Genomic DNA, 14,762 nt, shown 5'->3' with positions numbered 1-14,762 from the left:
TTTCTTGTTTTACTATTTTCACAATAAAGGTTTTCTAGGAATTTGATAGATTGGAGAGAAGATCCAAAGTTATATTTGTGATTGGAACTCCATTGATATCTTTTTACTATTCTAATGCAGTTTTCATACCTTATTGTTGTTATGAATTACTTGGCCATGTCTGATTAGTTCCCTTGTTAGATTTTAGGGTTTAAATAGGTTATGAGGGATTAGCCCCAACTATAGATTGTTAAGTTGTGATATTAATCATTAGGATTGTCATTAATGCCTGATTCTAGACTAGCTACCTAGAACTTGACTTGAGATTGTTAGATATAAGCGATAGCTTTAATCTCATCCTGAAACCATTCTAATTGAGCTAAGTTTCTTACTAGAGAAAGGCGAGAGCTGATCTAGTGAGCTTAGTGAGCACATTCAACCCGCGCATTAACGCTTGACCAATAGCGTCGTTCGATATTCAAATAGAATAATCGGTTGACGTTTTGAATAGTGCATTGATCGATATTCATATAGAATCATCGATCGACACTGGTCAATAGACGAACCTAGAAAGCGAGAGCCTAGTGGTTCGTTTATAAGTGTTGAGCTCTACAATATCATGCATGCAACTTGTTAGGCATCTATAGGATTATAATTTCAAATTTCCTGAATAAAAACCCTAAGTCTAGCTATTTCCTTTTAAGCACCAAAACCTCAACCTATCAATCGAGCAATTACTTGGTCAAACAACTGTAACTTTACATTTAAATCATTAAACCACCTTACTTAACAAATCCAATTAGATTTATTAGGTTCCATAGCTCCTTGTGGATTCGATCCCTAAGTACTACAATTGAACCTCTTATTTGAGAGAGTAAAATCACTCCTTAGGGTAATTTGAGTGATATCAGACACGTTATGTTGATGTCAATACCTGACATGTCCTCTGTAGCCTAGGCAAACGTGTGTAGGTTCTTCTTGAGTCAGACTATGAGCTATGTTTTTAATGGTTCGCGGATATTAGCTCCGATCTCGTCGCAGCATTCAGGAATCTCATCGTCGAGGCATACCGAAATCACATGCTCGATGGTCGGCTTACGTTTTTCTTCTAGGGCCTCGACTTTCCGTAATTGCCAAAATATTTTTGTTTCGTCTTGTTCTTGAGAAATTTCGTCAGAAGCCGATTTCCTTTTCTTTTTCAAAGTAGTTTCCATCGCTGACTACTTTCGTTTTAATTCCGCGGTGAAACAAATTTGCGATACTTTTCAATCTCCCCATATTGTTTCGACTCACTCTGGAGTCGGAAACTTAAGGCACAAGTGGTATGCTGACGGAATAGCTTGCATGGAGTTTAGCGAAGGAGTGGCCGTGATCGCATTGTCTGATGTTGGGCGGTCAATGACCAAAAATTCCACGACTTTGGTAATGCTCCTAGCTTTAACCTCGAGGTTAATTGCAAAGGGTCATGGTAGTTTCCCTTGAGAATTCCACTATTGGGGTCGAACTTTCTGCGATTTTGGATAGTGCGATTTTCATTCTCTCAAAGGTGTTTTTGAAGATGATATCAGTCGAGCTTCATTTGTCGACTAGTATTCTTGCGACATCGATGTCTCAGATCTTAAATGCAATGACCAGGAGGTCGTTGCGGTGTTTGTCCAGATCGGATGTGGCCAATTTTTGAAAGACACGATGTTCTACCTGCTTTGCCATGCATATTGTCCTTTGATCGTTTGGCGATTTAGAGTTAGAGAATCCGACACCCCCTCCTTCTAGCGTCAAACTGTGGGAACCGAAATTCGCACAATCGATTTTAGTGAACGAAGGAAAGCCAAGATTCTCAACTTTCCTTGAGAACCCGGATTCCTTGCGAAAACACACAAATACGTAAAAGAAGACAAATAAGAGGAACAAGAACTTGTACATAGGCGTTTTATTGATTAATATGAGTAAAGTTACAAAGTTCACCGAAAACAAGATGAACAGGAAATCGTCAACAATGGAGAACAAGAGAACGAAGCTGTAAAACGCTCTAAGTATGGAACTCTCTAGTCTAGCCGCCTAAGCCCTAAGTTCTCCTAAAGCTAACAAAAATTTCCTAAGGTCTAAATTTTTGGATCCCTTGCGCACTCCGTCTTCGCTCTCCTTATATATGCCTCCAAGGTCGGCGAGCTTTTCCGTTTTTCCCTCGATTCTAGTTTATCCCTTTGTGGAAATTTCCTTATCTTCTCGATTTTCATGTTTATCTTGGAAAGTTAACATTTATCCTCTTTCCCTTTTATTTCTCTTCGAAACTAAATAGACCGTCATTGTTGTTGGGTCAATTCTCGGATTTTAAATCATAAGTGGGCTTTTATCGTTTTTTACACTGCTTGGGCCGTTTTACGACTCAAACGTTTTTACGATTTTTTCAGAGAATTTGTATTTTATATATATGATGTTCGTTCTCATATCGTTGGTTTTGTGGAACGATGAACCCTCTGTTAGAATTTTTCCATAAAAATACCATTAGATCGTCCCTGCAACATCAATGCGTCATTTCTATTTGTTTGAACCTTAAATGATATCTAATTCTTCTTTCATTTGCATCTTTATCATCTTAAGTAATTAGTATGAAAAGCTTATAAAGACTCATCTAAAGAGAAATGTTGAACAACTTTGAGAGGATAAACATTCTAATTGGTTACCATTAAAGAAACATTAAGAATGAATAGAGAAAAAATGCAGAGGAATAATATTAGAAGAATGAAAAGGAAAATGATTCCTTATCAATTTTACTGAGGAACAAATCTGTTCTATATTCCTTTAAAATAAAAGAAATGAGAAAAAATGCAAAGGAAAAACAATTCCTTGTAAATGGTAAAAAAAAATTTAGGAATTGTAAGGAATGCATTATTCCCTTTCATTCTTTCGTCACCGGTTACACCATCTAATATATTAATTTTTCCAAGCCGAAACATCTTTTTAACTCGGATTTATAGAAAGTTGATTGGTATTTTTGACTTAAAACTTTATATGGATTATGATAGTGAGTTTTTTTTTTGTATTACAAGTATTTCCAATCGGCATATCTAATACTCAAATATTGTATACGCAAATTTATTTGTTTTGATTGTGCAAAATTTAAGTTAAAATAATCAATAGTTAAAACTTAAAAGTGTACAGAAGTCGTTAGTTTTAAATGCTAGTCATTTTTTGACCAAAAAAAAAAAAAAAATGCTAGTCATTAGTTTTTTTTGTTCATTCAGTGATGGTTGATTATTCCGTTTCTGAGTTTATGCACTCAATGATTCATTTAAAAATAATTATATGCAAAAATATTTAAGTATTAAAACTCCCGGTTGCAAATAAGTTAGAAATAAAAAAAGCTCACTCTCTCCGGTATCATGTAGATTTGTCATATTTATTAATCGTCTGAGTGTTAAAAAGTAGGTGAACCACATCTCACGTACCACTTGGCTTAGGATGAACACTGTAAGCTGATAGTCGATAAAGCTATATATCACATTTTAAATATTTTATTACATTTAATTATGTTGGACAATCGGACGAAACAATTTACGTGGTGTGAGTGGGTTTGGCAGCATCATAACACATGCCTGTTTGAGAATAGTTCTTTTATAGTATAGTACTTAAAATGATAGGTTACAGTAATTAAATAAATAATGAAATGACGAAAAACAGTGTGGATTATGTTTTGCGTCACGTTTCTACTTTCTAACAAGTTCGGGAGAGTCCAACGGCCGAGATCACACCATCGCCAAAACAATGGCGTTTGAGCGATCGGATGGGCAAAAAAGAAGATGGCGATAATGCTTTGATAAAAATACCCATTTAAAGCAGTGAAAAGCCCACTCTCAGTGCAGAGAGATGCCGTTTGGACTCTCTCTTGCCTCTGCCATTCTATTTCTTTATTCCTGAAAATGCATCGTAGCTTCGCCTCCCATTCTCTCTGTCAATAATAGCATCCCTGCACGTGCAAAACTCAACTCTAATGTTAAAAATCTTGAAACCATGTTTTTTTCTTTATTACTTGCAGCCTCTCTTTACATTTCTCTTTAAACTATTTTGATCAAATTATTTATCTTTCCGTTCATCTAAAAATCCTCTTTGGATATCTTTTGGCATTGATATCATACATGCATGGTAACAAATGTTCTTAAAATATGTCGCTTAGATATCTATACACATACGTTTTAAAAATACCTTTATAGATTCACATACACGTTCTTATTGATTAGAGTTGCTGTGAGGTTTGGTCAAAGCCCATCAAACATGTTCAATGTTGGGACGGTTTGTACAAATTACGCGCGGACAACATATGAGCCTAATCGGTGAAGTCCATTAGGTTAAGTGCTGACAATACAAAGAAGGAGAGATCACGACAGAGATCTCCAAGCTCAAGCTGAGCCTCTAGGAGGCGGGAGCTTCCATGGCGTCTCTTGGAGAGATAGAGTAAGCTAGTAATAGATATGTAATCATAGGCTTAGCTATTAGCTATGTACTTCTCTTGTAATCTTTTTATACTCTCTAGGGTTTGTATACCCACGACAGAGAGAGCAATGATCTTGTAAACCACATCGGAGGTGTTTTCCGATACTTCATAGTAGATGTTGTGGATCCTGGATCCACCCCAGATGTAGCGCGCTGCGGCCGTAAACTGCGTGAACAATTCTTGAGTCATGAACAAGGATGAATCGTATGAGTAGTGAAAGGGACAGGGGTACTATGAGCTTGTATTCCGCAACAAGTGGGTATCAAAACCCCCACAAGTGCTATCAGAGCGTATGAATACCCCACAAGTGGTATCAGAGCTTAGGCTCATTGATTCATGGAGTCCACGTCTCGAGGAGGAGAGACATATGAAGAAGCTTCCAAGCGAGACAGAAGAAACTCGCAAGGTTTAATGGAAGCTGGTGGTCACGTGGTTCTACACACGTGGAATTCTGATTATGTTAATAATCAGAGGATAAACCGAGTTACAAGATCAGGTTAAAGAGATTTTCGGTTTACAAGAGAAGAAGAAAAACTGTTGGGCGTTGTTCGCTGCAGCTGAACAAGTTTATGGAGGAAGGATTCACGAGTCAGTTGAATCAGTTGAGATGATTTCTAGTTATGAAATCATGTTTTCTCTAGAGTTCTCCAAGGGTGCAAGAATCTGCTACTGTGTGAGAAGGACTTCGGGTTACTCACAAGATAAGATGGTGGCAGGCTGCTAGCATAAGGAAGAAAGGTTTCAGAGCTGTCTTTGATCTGCAGTCACAAGGAGTGTGTGACAGTCACAAGGTGTGTGTGACTATATGCATTGGAGTTTCGGATTTCTTCATGTTCTGCAAGTTATTAGAACTGAAAGCATAGTGGAGCACAAGGGGTTTTCGGACTGGTTTTTCTATGGGATTGTCTGAAGATTCAGTGAGGGTTTTCACGGTGTTCTTGGATTGAATCTACATGGTATATCAGTCGCAGGTGGTGTTCTAATCTATGTGGGTATTTCAGCTCGGTATCTCATGGAATTCTTGGAGCTAGGGGACGCCTTAGAACCTTGAATGATATGAGTGTTTCATGGCTGTTTCCGATGGTATTCTTTAGTCAGCGTGAAGGGTGTTGCAGAGGGTTGAAGAAGATCGACTCATGTGGGTTTGTCTATGTGTGATTATGGGAGTCTACAATCGGGTAGATGTTCAGAGAACAAGATACTACAAGGCTGCTATTTTCATAGGGAACGCAGTGTGGTTTTCTAAGCAGATATGTGTTTGGCGTAACACATAGTTTTTTGCTGGAATGGATCTGCGAGAACGAGGAGTTACTTGTTCAAAGCAGAATTCGGCTGAACAGGTGGCAGTGTCAAATCGAGATTGATTCAGGATGGAAACATGTATGTTTCGGATTTTCTGCATGGGATTCAGTAGTAGTTTGTTTTGGCTTCTCAGGCATATGAGAGGAAACAAATGGGTCTACAAGGTATCACAGTTGCAGAGGTAATGATTTGTTTGAGCAGAGGTTGAGCAGAGATTCTTTGCGTCGAAAGTCTTCTTAGCAAGTTGTGTTAAGCGGCGGGATCTGTTGGCAACAACAGCGGTTCAGAGTGATGTTCAAGGCAAGGTGCTCATTCAGATTGTTACAAAGGAAATTCTCAGGATGAGGAGTTTGGTGTCTACGGGCTATTGAGGTTGGATAAGGATTGAGTCAAAGGGCTTCTGGTTTGAGGCAGTGGTGATTCAGGTTCTGCCGGAGCTTCAAGTTAACATCGACATAAGCTGGAAATTTTGGAGAAGAAGAATCAATAGATTGTAGTCACGATCGCAGTAAGTGTGACAAACCAAAGATGACGTTGAACAGGTAGCGTCAGAGAAAGCAGATGGCGTTCGGTTGTGGTAGACAACAACGGCGTCAGAGACAGAGGAAGAAACATTCACAGAGGATGATCTCTCAATGCACGTGATGGTTTCAAGTTGGTGAAATCATGATGAGAGACTTGCAAGGGATGCAGCGATGTTTGCAAGAAAAAGAAGACCCGCGTAAGCAGCAAAAAAAAAAACAGTTGCATAGGTGGGCGTATTCGTGATCAGTGTTGGAGATTGATTTGAGTCGTCTGGGATGGAGGATATCTCAAGGGAAGACAGACTCACATTAAGTCAAAGCTAGACTTAAGGAGGTGGAATCAAAGGTCGTCAATCTCACAGGGACTGAAGGTTTTTTAGAGATCACAAGGAATGCAGGTTATCTTTGCGAAAGATGATCAACGGATCTTGCAGCTGCACAGGTTAGTTGTCGTGTGAAAACTATATGACGAAACAGAGATGATTTGTTTTGGGTCAGTTCAAGTCAGGCTCGTGTGTGCATGAGAGGAAAGGTTTCTGGCTGTAAGAAGAAAGCCAGAAGAGTCACCAAGTTAGTGTGACTGAAACAATGTGTACCTCCACGAAGAGGAAACTAGAGCAAGAGAAAAGTGTGTAAAAGCCTACACAAGTATATGATAGAGCAAATGGCTATTTTTGGTAACAGCATGTAGCAGCTTTAGCGAGGTCGTGAGAGAGACACGGAAAGTTTCTGGCTGTAAGAAGAAAGCCAAAATAGTCACCAAGTCAGTGTGGCAGGATAGGTTGTACCTCCACGAAGAAGCAACTAAAGCAAGGACAAAGTGTGTAAAAGCCTACACAAGGGTATGTTGGAGCAGATGACTATTTGTGGTAACATCATGTAGTAGTTTAGTAAGGTCGTGTGAGTGACAGGAAACTAAAGAGAAAGGCGATTCAAGGTTAGACTTAGTTTGAAGATTCTGGTCAAATGCAGAAAAAAATGCGCAGGCGGAATCAGGTTGGACAGATTGTTACGACTAGTTGTAATCCTAAGGAAGAAATGGTATGAGAGAACAGTCATCAACACTTGTTCAAGAAGCAGAAAATCGTTAACACATCTAGTAGAAGCGTGTGTGAGTTATACCTTAGAGAAATCGTCAAGGATGCCTGAGTTGGAAATTCAAGATGAATAGACTTAGAAGAGAAGTAAGGGACGCCGGTCTGGTGTCACGACTATAGGTCTCAAGGTGGAGCTCTCAGGAAAAAATTGGAGCTCACAAGCAAAAGGAGAAATTTGCAGACTTGACCGCGTCGGAACTTCATGCTTGAACAATCAGAGTTTAGGTTTAGTTATAGCTTGAGAAACTCGTCATGGGTTCGAGTTTTGACACGAGAGAAGCTGTAAATGAGTGTCTCAGGAGCATCACAGGGTTGGATGATGAGAGATACAGTGAAAGGCCGACATGAAAAATGAACAGTTGCAGAAACTTAGTTACAGAGACATGGTACTTCTAAAGGGTTATTTGATTCAGGTGGAGCCACTGAGATTATATAAGGATTGATGCATCAGGGATATATATAATCTGATTTCAGGTGGAGTGAGTCATTGGTTAGAAGATGTCTTAATTGGTTCAGCTGAATGGTAAAAGTTTCGGTTAGCAACATGGTCAGCTCAAGGGAGCAAGAGCTGAAAAGAAAGGTTATTCCATGACTAGAGGGTCGTGGATATGTTCAGAGTGTCAAGGCCAGGAGTGTCAAGATCAGTTAACAAGTACAAGGCGCATCATCAGGAGATTTGTAAGAGGAGTCTTACATAAGGGAACTTGTCGGCGAGACAAGTAAATCAGCATATGTATCATAAGTACACTGCAGTGAGGTTGATACAGAGGACCACGAATTCAGAGCCAAGTATGATGCAAGATAACACATGGTGAGGTACTTGGGAAGTAAGTATCAAGAGATACTGAAATATTGAGCAGTGAAGATGAAGAATGGTGAGATGAAGCAAAGTAAGAAACTGTTAGAAGACATTGCATGGACTGCAGGGAATTGTCTTACAGTTTGTCCATCTCAGGAAGAGTAAGACTTGTTCTCCACAAGCAGGCTCATCTTAAGCTTAGGTCATGGAACTGAAAGAAGTTTCATGAAAGTATAAGTGCAGGAAAATCCGATTGCATTTATGGATCAGAACAGGTGGAGTTCTGGATATATGGTCGCATCACAGGGGAATATTGAGGCAATGTCCTCAGGAAAGTCCATTAGCAAATGGCCAGATACTCATCGATGGCCAGGTACTCATCAGGCTAATGGCGGATTCAATGACTAATTGGCGTGTTCAAGTCGTTGATGGTGATGCACATGTTTCGGTGTTTGGAGACATCTTAATACAAGAAGGGTATTGAGATAATGAATTCACAGCTGGGAAAAAGAGGGATATCAGGGATTCTAGATAAAGATATCACAGGCAGCTCGTGAGGAGAGCCAAGGCGTATCATGGATTCGATGGTATGAGGCTCAGTTCATTCAACTAGTAGTGGGGTCTAAATCTGTTAGTGGAGGCTCTGTTATTGCAGAACAGTTTGATCAGATGGTGGAGCAAAGATATTTGTGTCGATAGTCTTCCTAATGATGTGGTTTTAGGCGGCATGTCATGTTTAAGCGTGCAGCGGTACAAAGTGATGCTCAAGTGCAGTATGTTCAAGAACATCAAAGTTAAGTCAAAGACTGTTCCAGAGATATGGAGCGTGAGTGACTTCAAGGTTTGCGGTTGGTTCTAAAGGGTTCAGTGTGACATCAAGGTTCTACTACAGCATGAGGGTTTCACCAGGATTGTGTCGAAAGGCTGTTCAGCAAGGTGTTTAGCTGGATGGCAGGTTCTGTTAGAAATAATGGCGGTACAAAAGGTGTTCAAGGCTGAAGTGGTTTAAACAAGTAGAGAATCAGAAGTTGTTTCAGGACTGAAGCATATATGGTTCGAAGGATCTTTTACAGAATTGAAAGACTTTGATTCAAGGCTCAATGCGCATGAGTGGAATCGAAAGGCCAAGGAGGAAATCAACTTGCAGAAAGATGTTCAGGTTTCTGTTCAAGCACTTGAACAAGTTCGTGATTTTGACAACAAGGTTGTGTGGTTGATAAGTTCACGAGGAGTAACAAGATATGAAGTAACACGATGTCAATGAGGAGTTGAGCTTGACACTTGGAGTGTAGCAGCTGGGTTCGCAACTCAAGACACTAGATGAAGGTGATGAAAATTCAGAATGACAATGGGATTGTCACATACCTTTCATCAGGCGTGATGTCTATGTTCATTGATGGGGCCAGTGGATTTAAGTGTTTAATCTACTTAAGCGGTCGTGGTGTATAAGTGTAAGCTTATGCAGGTTTCAAGAAGATCATGAAGAGACTTCAAGCTTTGCTCAAGGTGGAGCTGAGAGAAGTGAGAAGAGAAAAGAGAAAACAAGGAGATGCAGAAGATGAGCAGGCTTGCTCAAGCATCAAGAAGGGTCGGCACAAAGGAAGGGTTATGGACTTGGACCAAACAGGTGGAGTTTTGTGAGGTTTGGTCAAAGTCCATCAGACATGTTCAATGTTGGGCCGGCTTGTACAAGTTACGCGCGGACAACATATGAGCCTAATCGTTGAAGCCCATTAGGTTAAGTGCTGACAATACAAAGAAGGAGAGATTACGACAGGGATCTCCAAGCTCAAGTGAGCCTCTAGGAGGCGAGAGCTTCCATGGCGTCTCTTGGAGAGATAAAGTAAGCTAGTGATTGATATGTAATCATATGCTTAGCTATTAGCCATGTACTTCTCTTGTAATTTCTTTATACTCTCTAGGGTTTGTATACCCACGACAGAGAGAGTAATGATCTTGTAAATCACATCAGAGGTGTTTTTCGATACTTCATAGTGGATGTTGTGGATCCTGGATCCACCCCAGATGTAGCGCACTGCGGTCGTGAACTGGATGAACAATTCTTGAGTCATAAACAAGGATGAATCGTATGAGTAGTGAAAGGGACAGAGGTACTATGAGCTTTTATTCTGCAGCAAGTGGGTATCATAACCCCACAGTTGCATATTCGCATAGTTAACGTGATTAATATAAACTTTACTTGCAAAACAAATGTTAGGGGAAAATCAAAGCAAGTCATAAAATTACTGGAATCAGTACTCCACCTTCAAATTTATAGAAACAATTATAGTCCTAAACAAAGGATTAGCACTTCAACAAAAGAAATCACTTTCTAGATGCCAAGTATTACTTTTGTTTTTCCTTTTCTCTTCCAAATGACATAATCATATATATTTTTTCTCAAAAAGAAGAAATTATTTTAGGAATGGCAATTTGCAACTTTTAATTAGGAAGATGACTCTATAGGAAAAAAAACCTATGTAGAGAATCAAGTGAAATAACTTATCTTCCTCCCTATTCTCGGGTCTCTTGCAATGAATAATTTTGGCTATGCACATACCTTTCAGAAAACCGTTGCTGATATCATATTTTAGAAAGCTGATAAATGAGATTATTATGAACAAAAAAACAAGAAATAAGTACATCGAATGAAAAGTGCCTTTATTTCATTCAGATTTGCATTCCATCACATGCTTTTATTACTATATATTGTCTTTTTTCATTTACATATCCACTCTTTGAGCCCAAAATATACAGGCACAAGTATTCCTTTCATACTTCATTCTATTATCTTTTCCCTCTTGTTTTACATTTTCATATCTAACTTGACACTATGATGTTAAGCTTCTATTTTTACATTGCTTTAGACCATTATAGACATATATGTATACTTATACATACCCCACAAACTACTAGTGATGGTTAATGCATAAGACTATACATTACCATTTTCTTAGTATTCTATGATTAGTCCCCCAAAAGGAGCACGGTGCGGTATTCCCTTCCTTCGTTTTGCAATTCGACGATACACAGCAGATAGAGGTGGTGTTGATGGGGTGAAACTATTATGAATCATGTCATCATTCTTCTTGAGCCTCCCTATACTAGTAGAACTGCTATACGAATCATTAGAATCTGAAAGATTGTTTGTCCAATCCTTTCTTTTCTTGTCGAAACTCTTGGATATTCCAGAGATCTAGTAAAGAAAGTCAATATAATTATTTACAATGTTAGGATTACGGTTATCATAATAGTTATTTCCGAGAAGGAGGAAAATGAATGTAGAAAGCCATGAAAAGAACGTATGAGAATGAAACGACCATTGCTTAAGGACGAAGCTTTAGATTGACTAAAGATTTTTCTCCTCGTCAACCCAAATGCTAGTAGACTAGTATTATATTTTTTCAAAACTCCACAATTTCTTGAAGTTGCTATCATTGTCCCCACATTTTCTCGCCCACCCAACAAGCAAATCTTTTTTTTTATTTGTGTCCTTTTCTCAATTCCCATCAAAGAAGGATTACCGAATAAAATAAGGTTTAAGTACAAAATCAATATTAATAAATAAATGATTGAATAGTAGTTAGCTTACCTATTCAACCAAGTTTATACTTATTCTAATATTCTCCTACCTAAAATAGCCTTTGGTTCAGGATATTGACTCCATCAGTTAACTTTCTCCACAAGTAAATATATATATATATATATATATATATATATATATATATATATATATTATATTCCCAAACCCAAAATACAGAGAATCTCTTGTTATTTTCTCAACTTCATCAACCAAACAACATCCAACTAACCCTTAAAGCATTTAAGTTCAAAGATATTAACACTTTTGACTCTGTTTTTCACCCATTTTAACTGTAATTTCGTTTCTCCTAGGCATGGGCATTCAGATCTTTGGGTCGGGTTCGGTCCGGTTCCTTTCGGATCCGGATCTTTCGGGTCCTAAATATTTAGACCCAATAGGTACTTAAAAATTTTCGGTTCGGATTCGGGTCGGTTCTTCTCGGGTCCGGATCGGTTCGGGTCTATAATTAAAATACTCATAAAGTACCCGTAATTTTTCGGGTCCATATCGGGTCCGAGTCGGGTTCGGGTATTTAGGATCTGAAAAGGACATGACATACCCAAGTGCATCAAATTTAGTTGATATTTGTCATATATATCTAAAATTTTACAAAATAAGTTAAATGAAACTATTAATAATTTAAATAAAACATTTTTAAACTCTAAATTTTACATTTTAAAGCTTTATATTACTTAAAAATATTAAAAAATAATAACAAATGTTGTTAACAAAAGATAATTCAACTAAATCATAAAATAATATATATAAAATAGAACACAAAAACATCATAGTTTTAGATATACATAATTTTAAGTCGGGTACAAATCGGGTCTTATCGGGTCGGGTTTATTCGGGTCGGTTCTTTTCGGGTACGGGTCTATTCGGATCGGTTTTTTCGGATCGGTTTTTTCGGTTCCGGTTCTTTCGGGTAAAAAAAATTTAGACCCAAAAAGTACTTGTAAATTTTCGGTCCGGTTCCGAATCGAGTATTTTTGGGTCGGTTCCGGTTCGGGTCTTCGGGTCTTCGGGTCCGGGTTAAAATGCCCAGGCCTAGTTTCTCCTAAGCATATTTTTCTCGAGAAAATATACAAAAAATGTTTTCTTTTTCTCGTTACCTTGCAGCCAAGAGAGCAGAATCTGAAAGAATCAACGAGGCTCCGATAACAGACTTCGCAGGTGTTGACGACACCTTTGCCTGGTCGAGGCTGAGGTCTCTCGTTCAAGAAGACAACCTTAGCACTGTTAATCACATATGTCTGAACTCCTGTAATGTCCAGAAATTTCTGAATCTCTGATACTCTGATCACATCGTGATATGATGATCTCCTTATCTGGGAGAAATACATCACCAAGAAAATGAATGAAAACAATTTAGTAGATCACCAACAAAACTAACAAAAAACCAACAAGATGCTTTTTTCTTTTTCTCCCAGTAAAAAAAAAGATATAAACTTTCTGGTTTAATTAACTGGAAAGAATCTAACAAGAGAGCGTCAAGAGAATAATTACGAACCTGAATGGCGTGATGATCCTTGTGGAAAGAGAGGCAGAGAGAACAGAGAGGGCCACTGGTACAGTCTAAACAGTACATGTTACACTCACTCTTGTGTGAATCTGCGTGTAATTTGCATTGTACGAAGAACTTCTCTCGAAGCAGAGGTTTAAGCCATGGAGGCCACTTCTTGTTTTTTTCTTCTTCAGCTCCCTGTTATGAAAAAGAGGATCAGAATTTAAAGAAAAAAAATACCAGAAATTGAGACATACTGGATAGATACATGTCCTTATCAGGACAGGGTATAGGTTTTTAACAGAATCAATTTGGGTGAAAAACATTCGAACTTTAAAGAACCCAATTCGGGAAAAAGAAAGATTGATTAGAGCTGATAAAGAAAAATTTGAATCGATCTCTGAAGTAAAGATAAAAGCAGAGCATTTATAACCAAAATGAAGAGAACCCGTTTGAGGAAAGAAATGGATTATTATTATAATTACCATGATCATTTCTTTTGCTCGTGGGTTTGCTTTTCTCTGACAGTAGTAGCTTGCTGATTCTCTTCGATCCCCAGTTTGTAGAGGAGAGAGAGTGGCAGAAGCAAGGCAAGAGCAGAGGAGAGAGAAAAAGATGCGCGTGTAAAATCAAGAACGAAGAAGCGTTCTTATCCGCACAAGTCGACTGCTCCCGAACCTAAAACCGAACCTTAAACCCGAAGCTGAGATATTGCTTTCGCTATGGAGGGTTCAATGAACATATCTTTCCACTAGGCATGGACACATATATCCCGAAGAACCGAACCTAACCAAAAAATAAATTTCTGTTTGGTTTGGACCCTATTAATTATCCGATCGGAGCCTATATTCTTAGAACCAAAAAAAAAAGGACCAGAACTAAATCAAATATCAAATGGTTATCCGAATTTTAATAATATAGTTTGTATAAATATTAACTATATTTAATTTTAAAATAATTAAATAATTTAAAATAATATTTATATATCGAAATACGCAAAAAATAAATTATTAGAATATTTTTATTTAAAATAATTAAAAATTCTTCAAATTATCCAATTTTTTTATCTGAAAACCCGAAAATTGATATCTAATCTAAAAAAAATCAATTTTTCTATTTTAATCCGAATTAACCGAAAATCAGATCCGAATCCGAACCAAGTGGGATCCTAAATTACTTGGGATATTAACTGGTTCTCAACTTTGTTATCCAAACGGAAAATCAAAATAACCGAACCAAATTTTCTAAATATCCAAATATATCCTAAACCTGAAGAAACGAAAAAACCAAACCTATAACCAAATTCCCATGGCTACCTCCCACTTTCCTTTGTTCTTCTTCTTTGTCACACTTAGGCAGAACAAAGGGTCGCAGTCACTCATTCCTCTGTTATCTCCCCTTATTCTATGTCCTGGCATTCCTCCTCTACTGTCTGATATACTAAAGTTTTCACCATTTTTATACCATGATATAAGTCCA

The 14,762-nt window shown here is 38.1% G+C and overlaps 1 protein-coding gene across 1 annotated transcript; it reads right to left on the bottom strand.

Annotated features, from left to right (window-relative positions):
- Nucleotides 1–10,833: 10,833 nt before the first annotated feature.
- On the bottom strand, nucleotides 10,834–14,020 carry LOC106347737 (protein RGF1 INDUCIBLE TRANSCRIPTION FACTOR 1). Its single transcript, XM_013787332.3, has 4 exons — nucleotides 13,769–14,020; nucleotides 13,290–13,481; nucleotides 12,892–13,107; nucleotides 10,834–11,389 (listed from the first exon to the last, which is right to left on the bottom strand). The coding sequence occupies exons 1-4, from the start codon at nucleotides 13,775–13,777 to the stop codon at nucleotides 11,147–11,149; spliced, it is 660 nt and encodes a 219-aa protein (XP_013642786.1). The 5' UTR covers nucleotides 13,778–14,020; the 3' UTR covers nucleotides 10,834–11,146.
- Between the last annotated feature and the right edge of the window lie 742 nt (nucleotides 14,021–14,762).

Source organism: Brassica napus, chromosome C5, assembly GCF_020379485.1.
Source record: "Brassica napus cultivar Da-Ae chromosome C5, Da-Ae, whole genome shotgun sequence".
NCBI classification, from domain to species: domain Eukaryota; kingdom Viridiplantae; phylum Streptophyta; class Magnoliopsida; order Brassicales; family Brassicaceae; genus Brassica; species Brassica napus.
The sequence above is the reverse complement of the archived record's forward strand: the minus strand, read 5'-3'. Positions and strand labels throughout refer to the sequence as shown.

Coding starts and splice junctions, on each gene's coding strand:
- LOC106347737 (XM_013787332.3), bottom strand. Junction 13,108..13,289: donor AGGATCATCACGCCATTCAG/GTTCGTAATTAT, acceptor TATTTCTCCCAG/ATAAGGAGATCATCATATCA. Junction 11,390..12,891: donor TCTGCTCTCTTGGCTGCAAG/GTAACGAGAAAA, acceptor TTTCTTTACTAG/ATCTCTGGAATATCCAAGAG.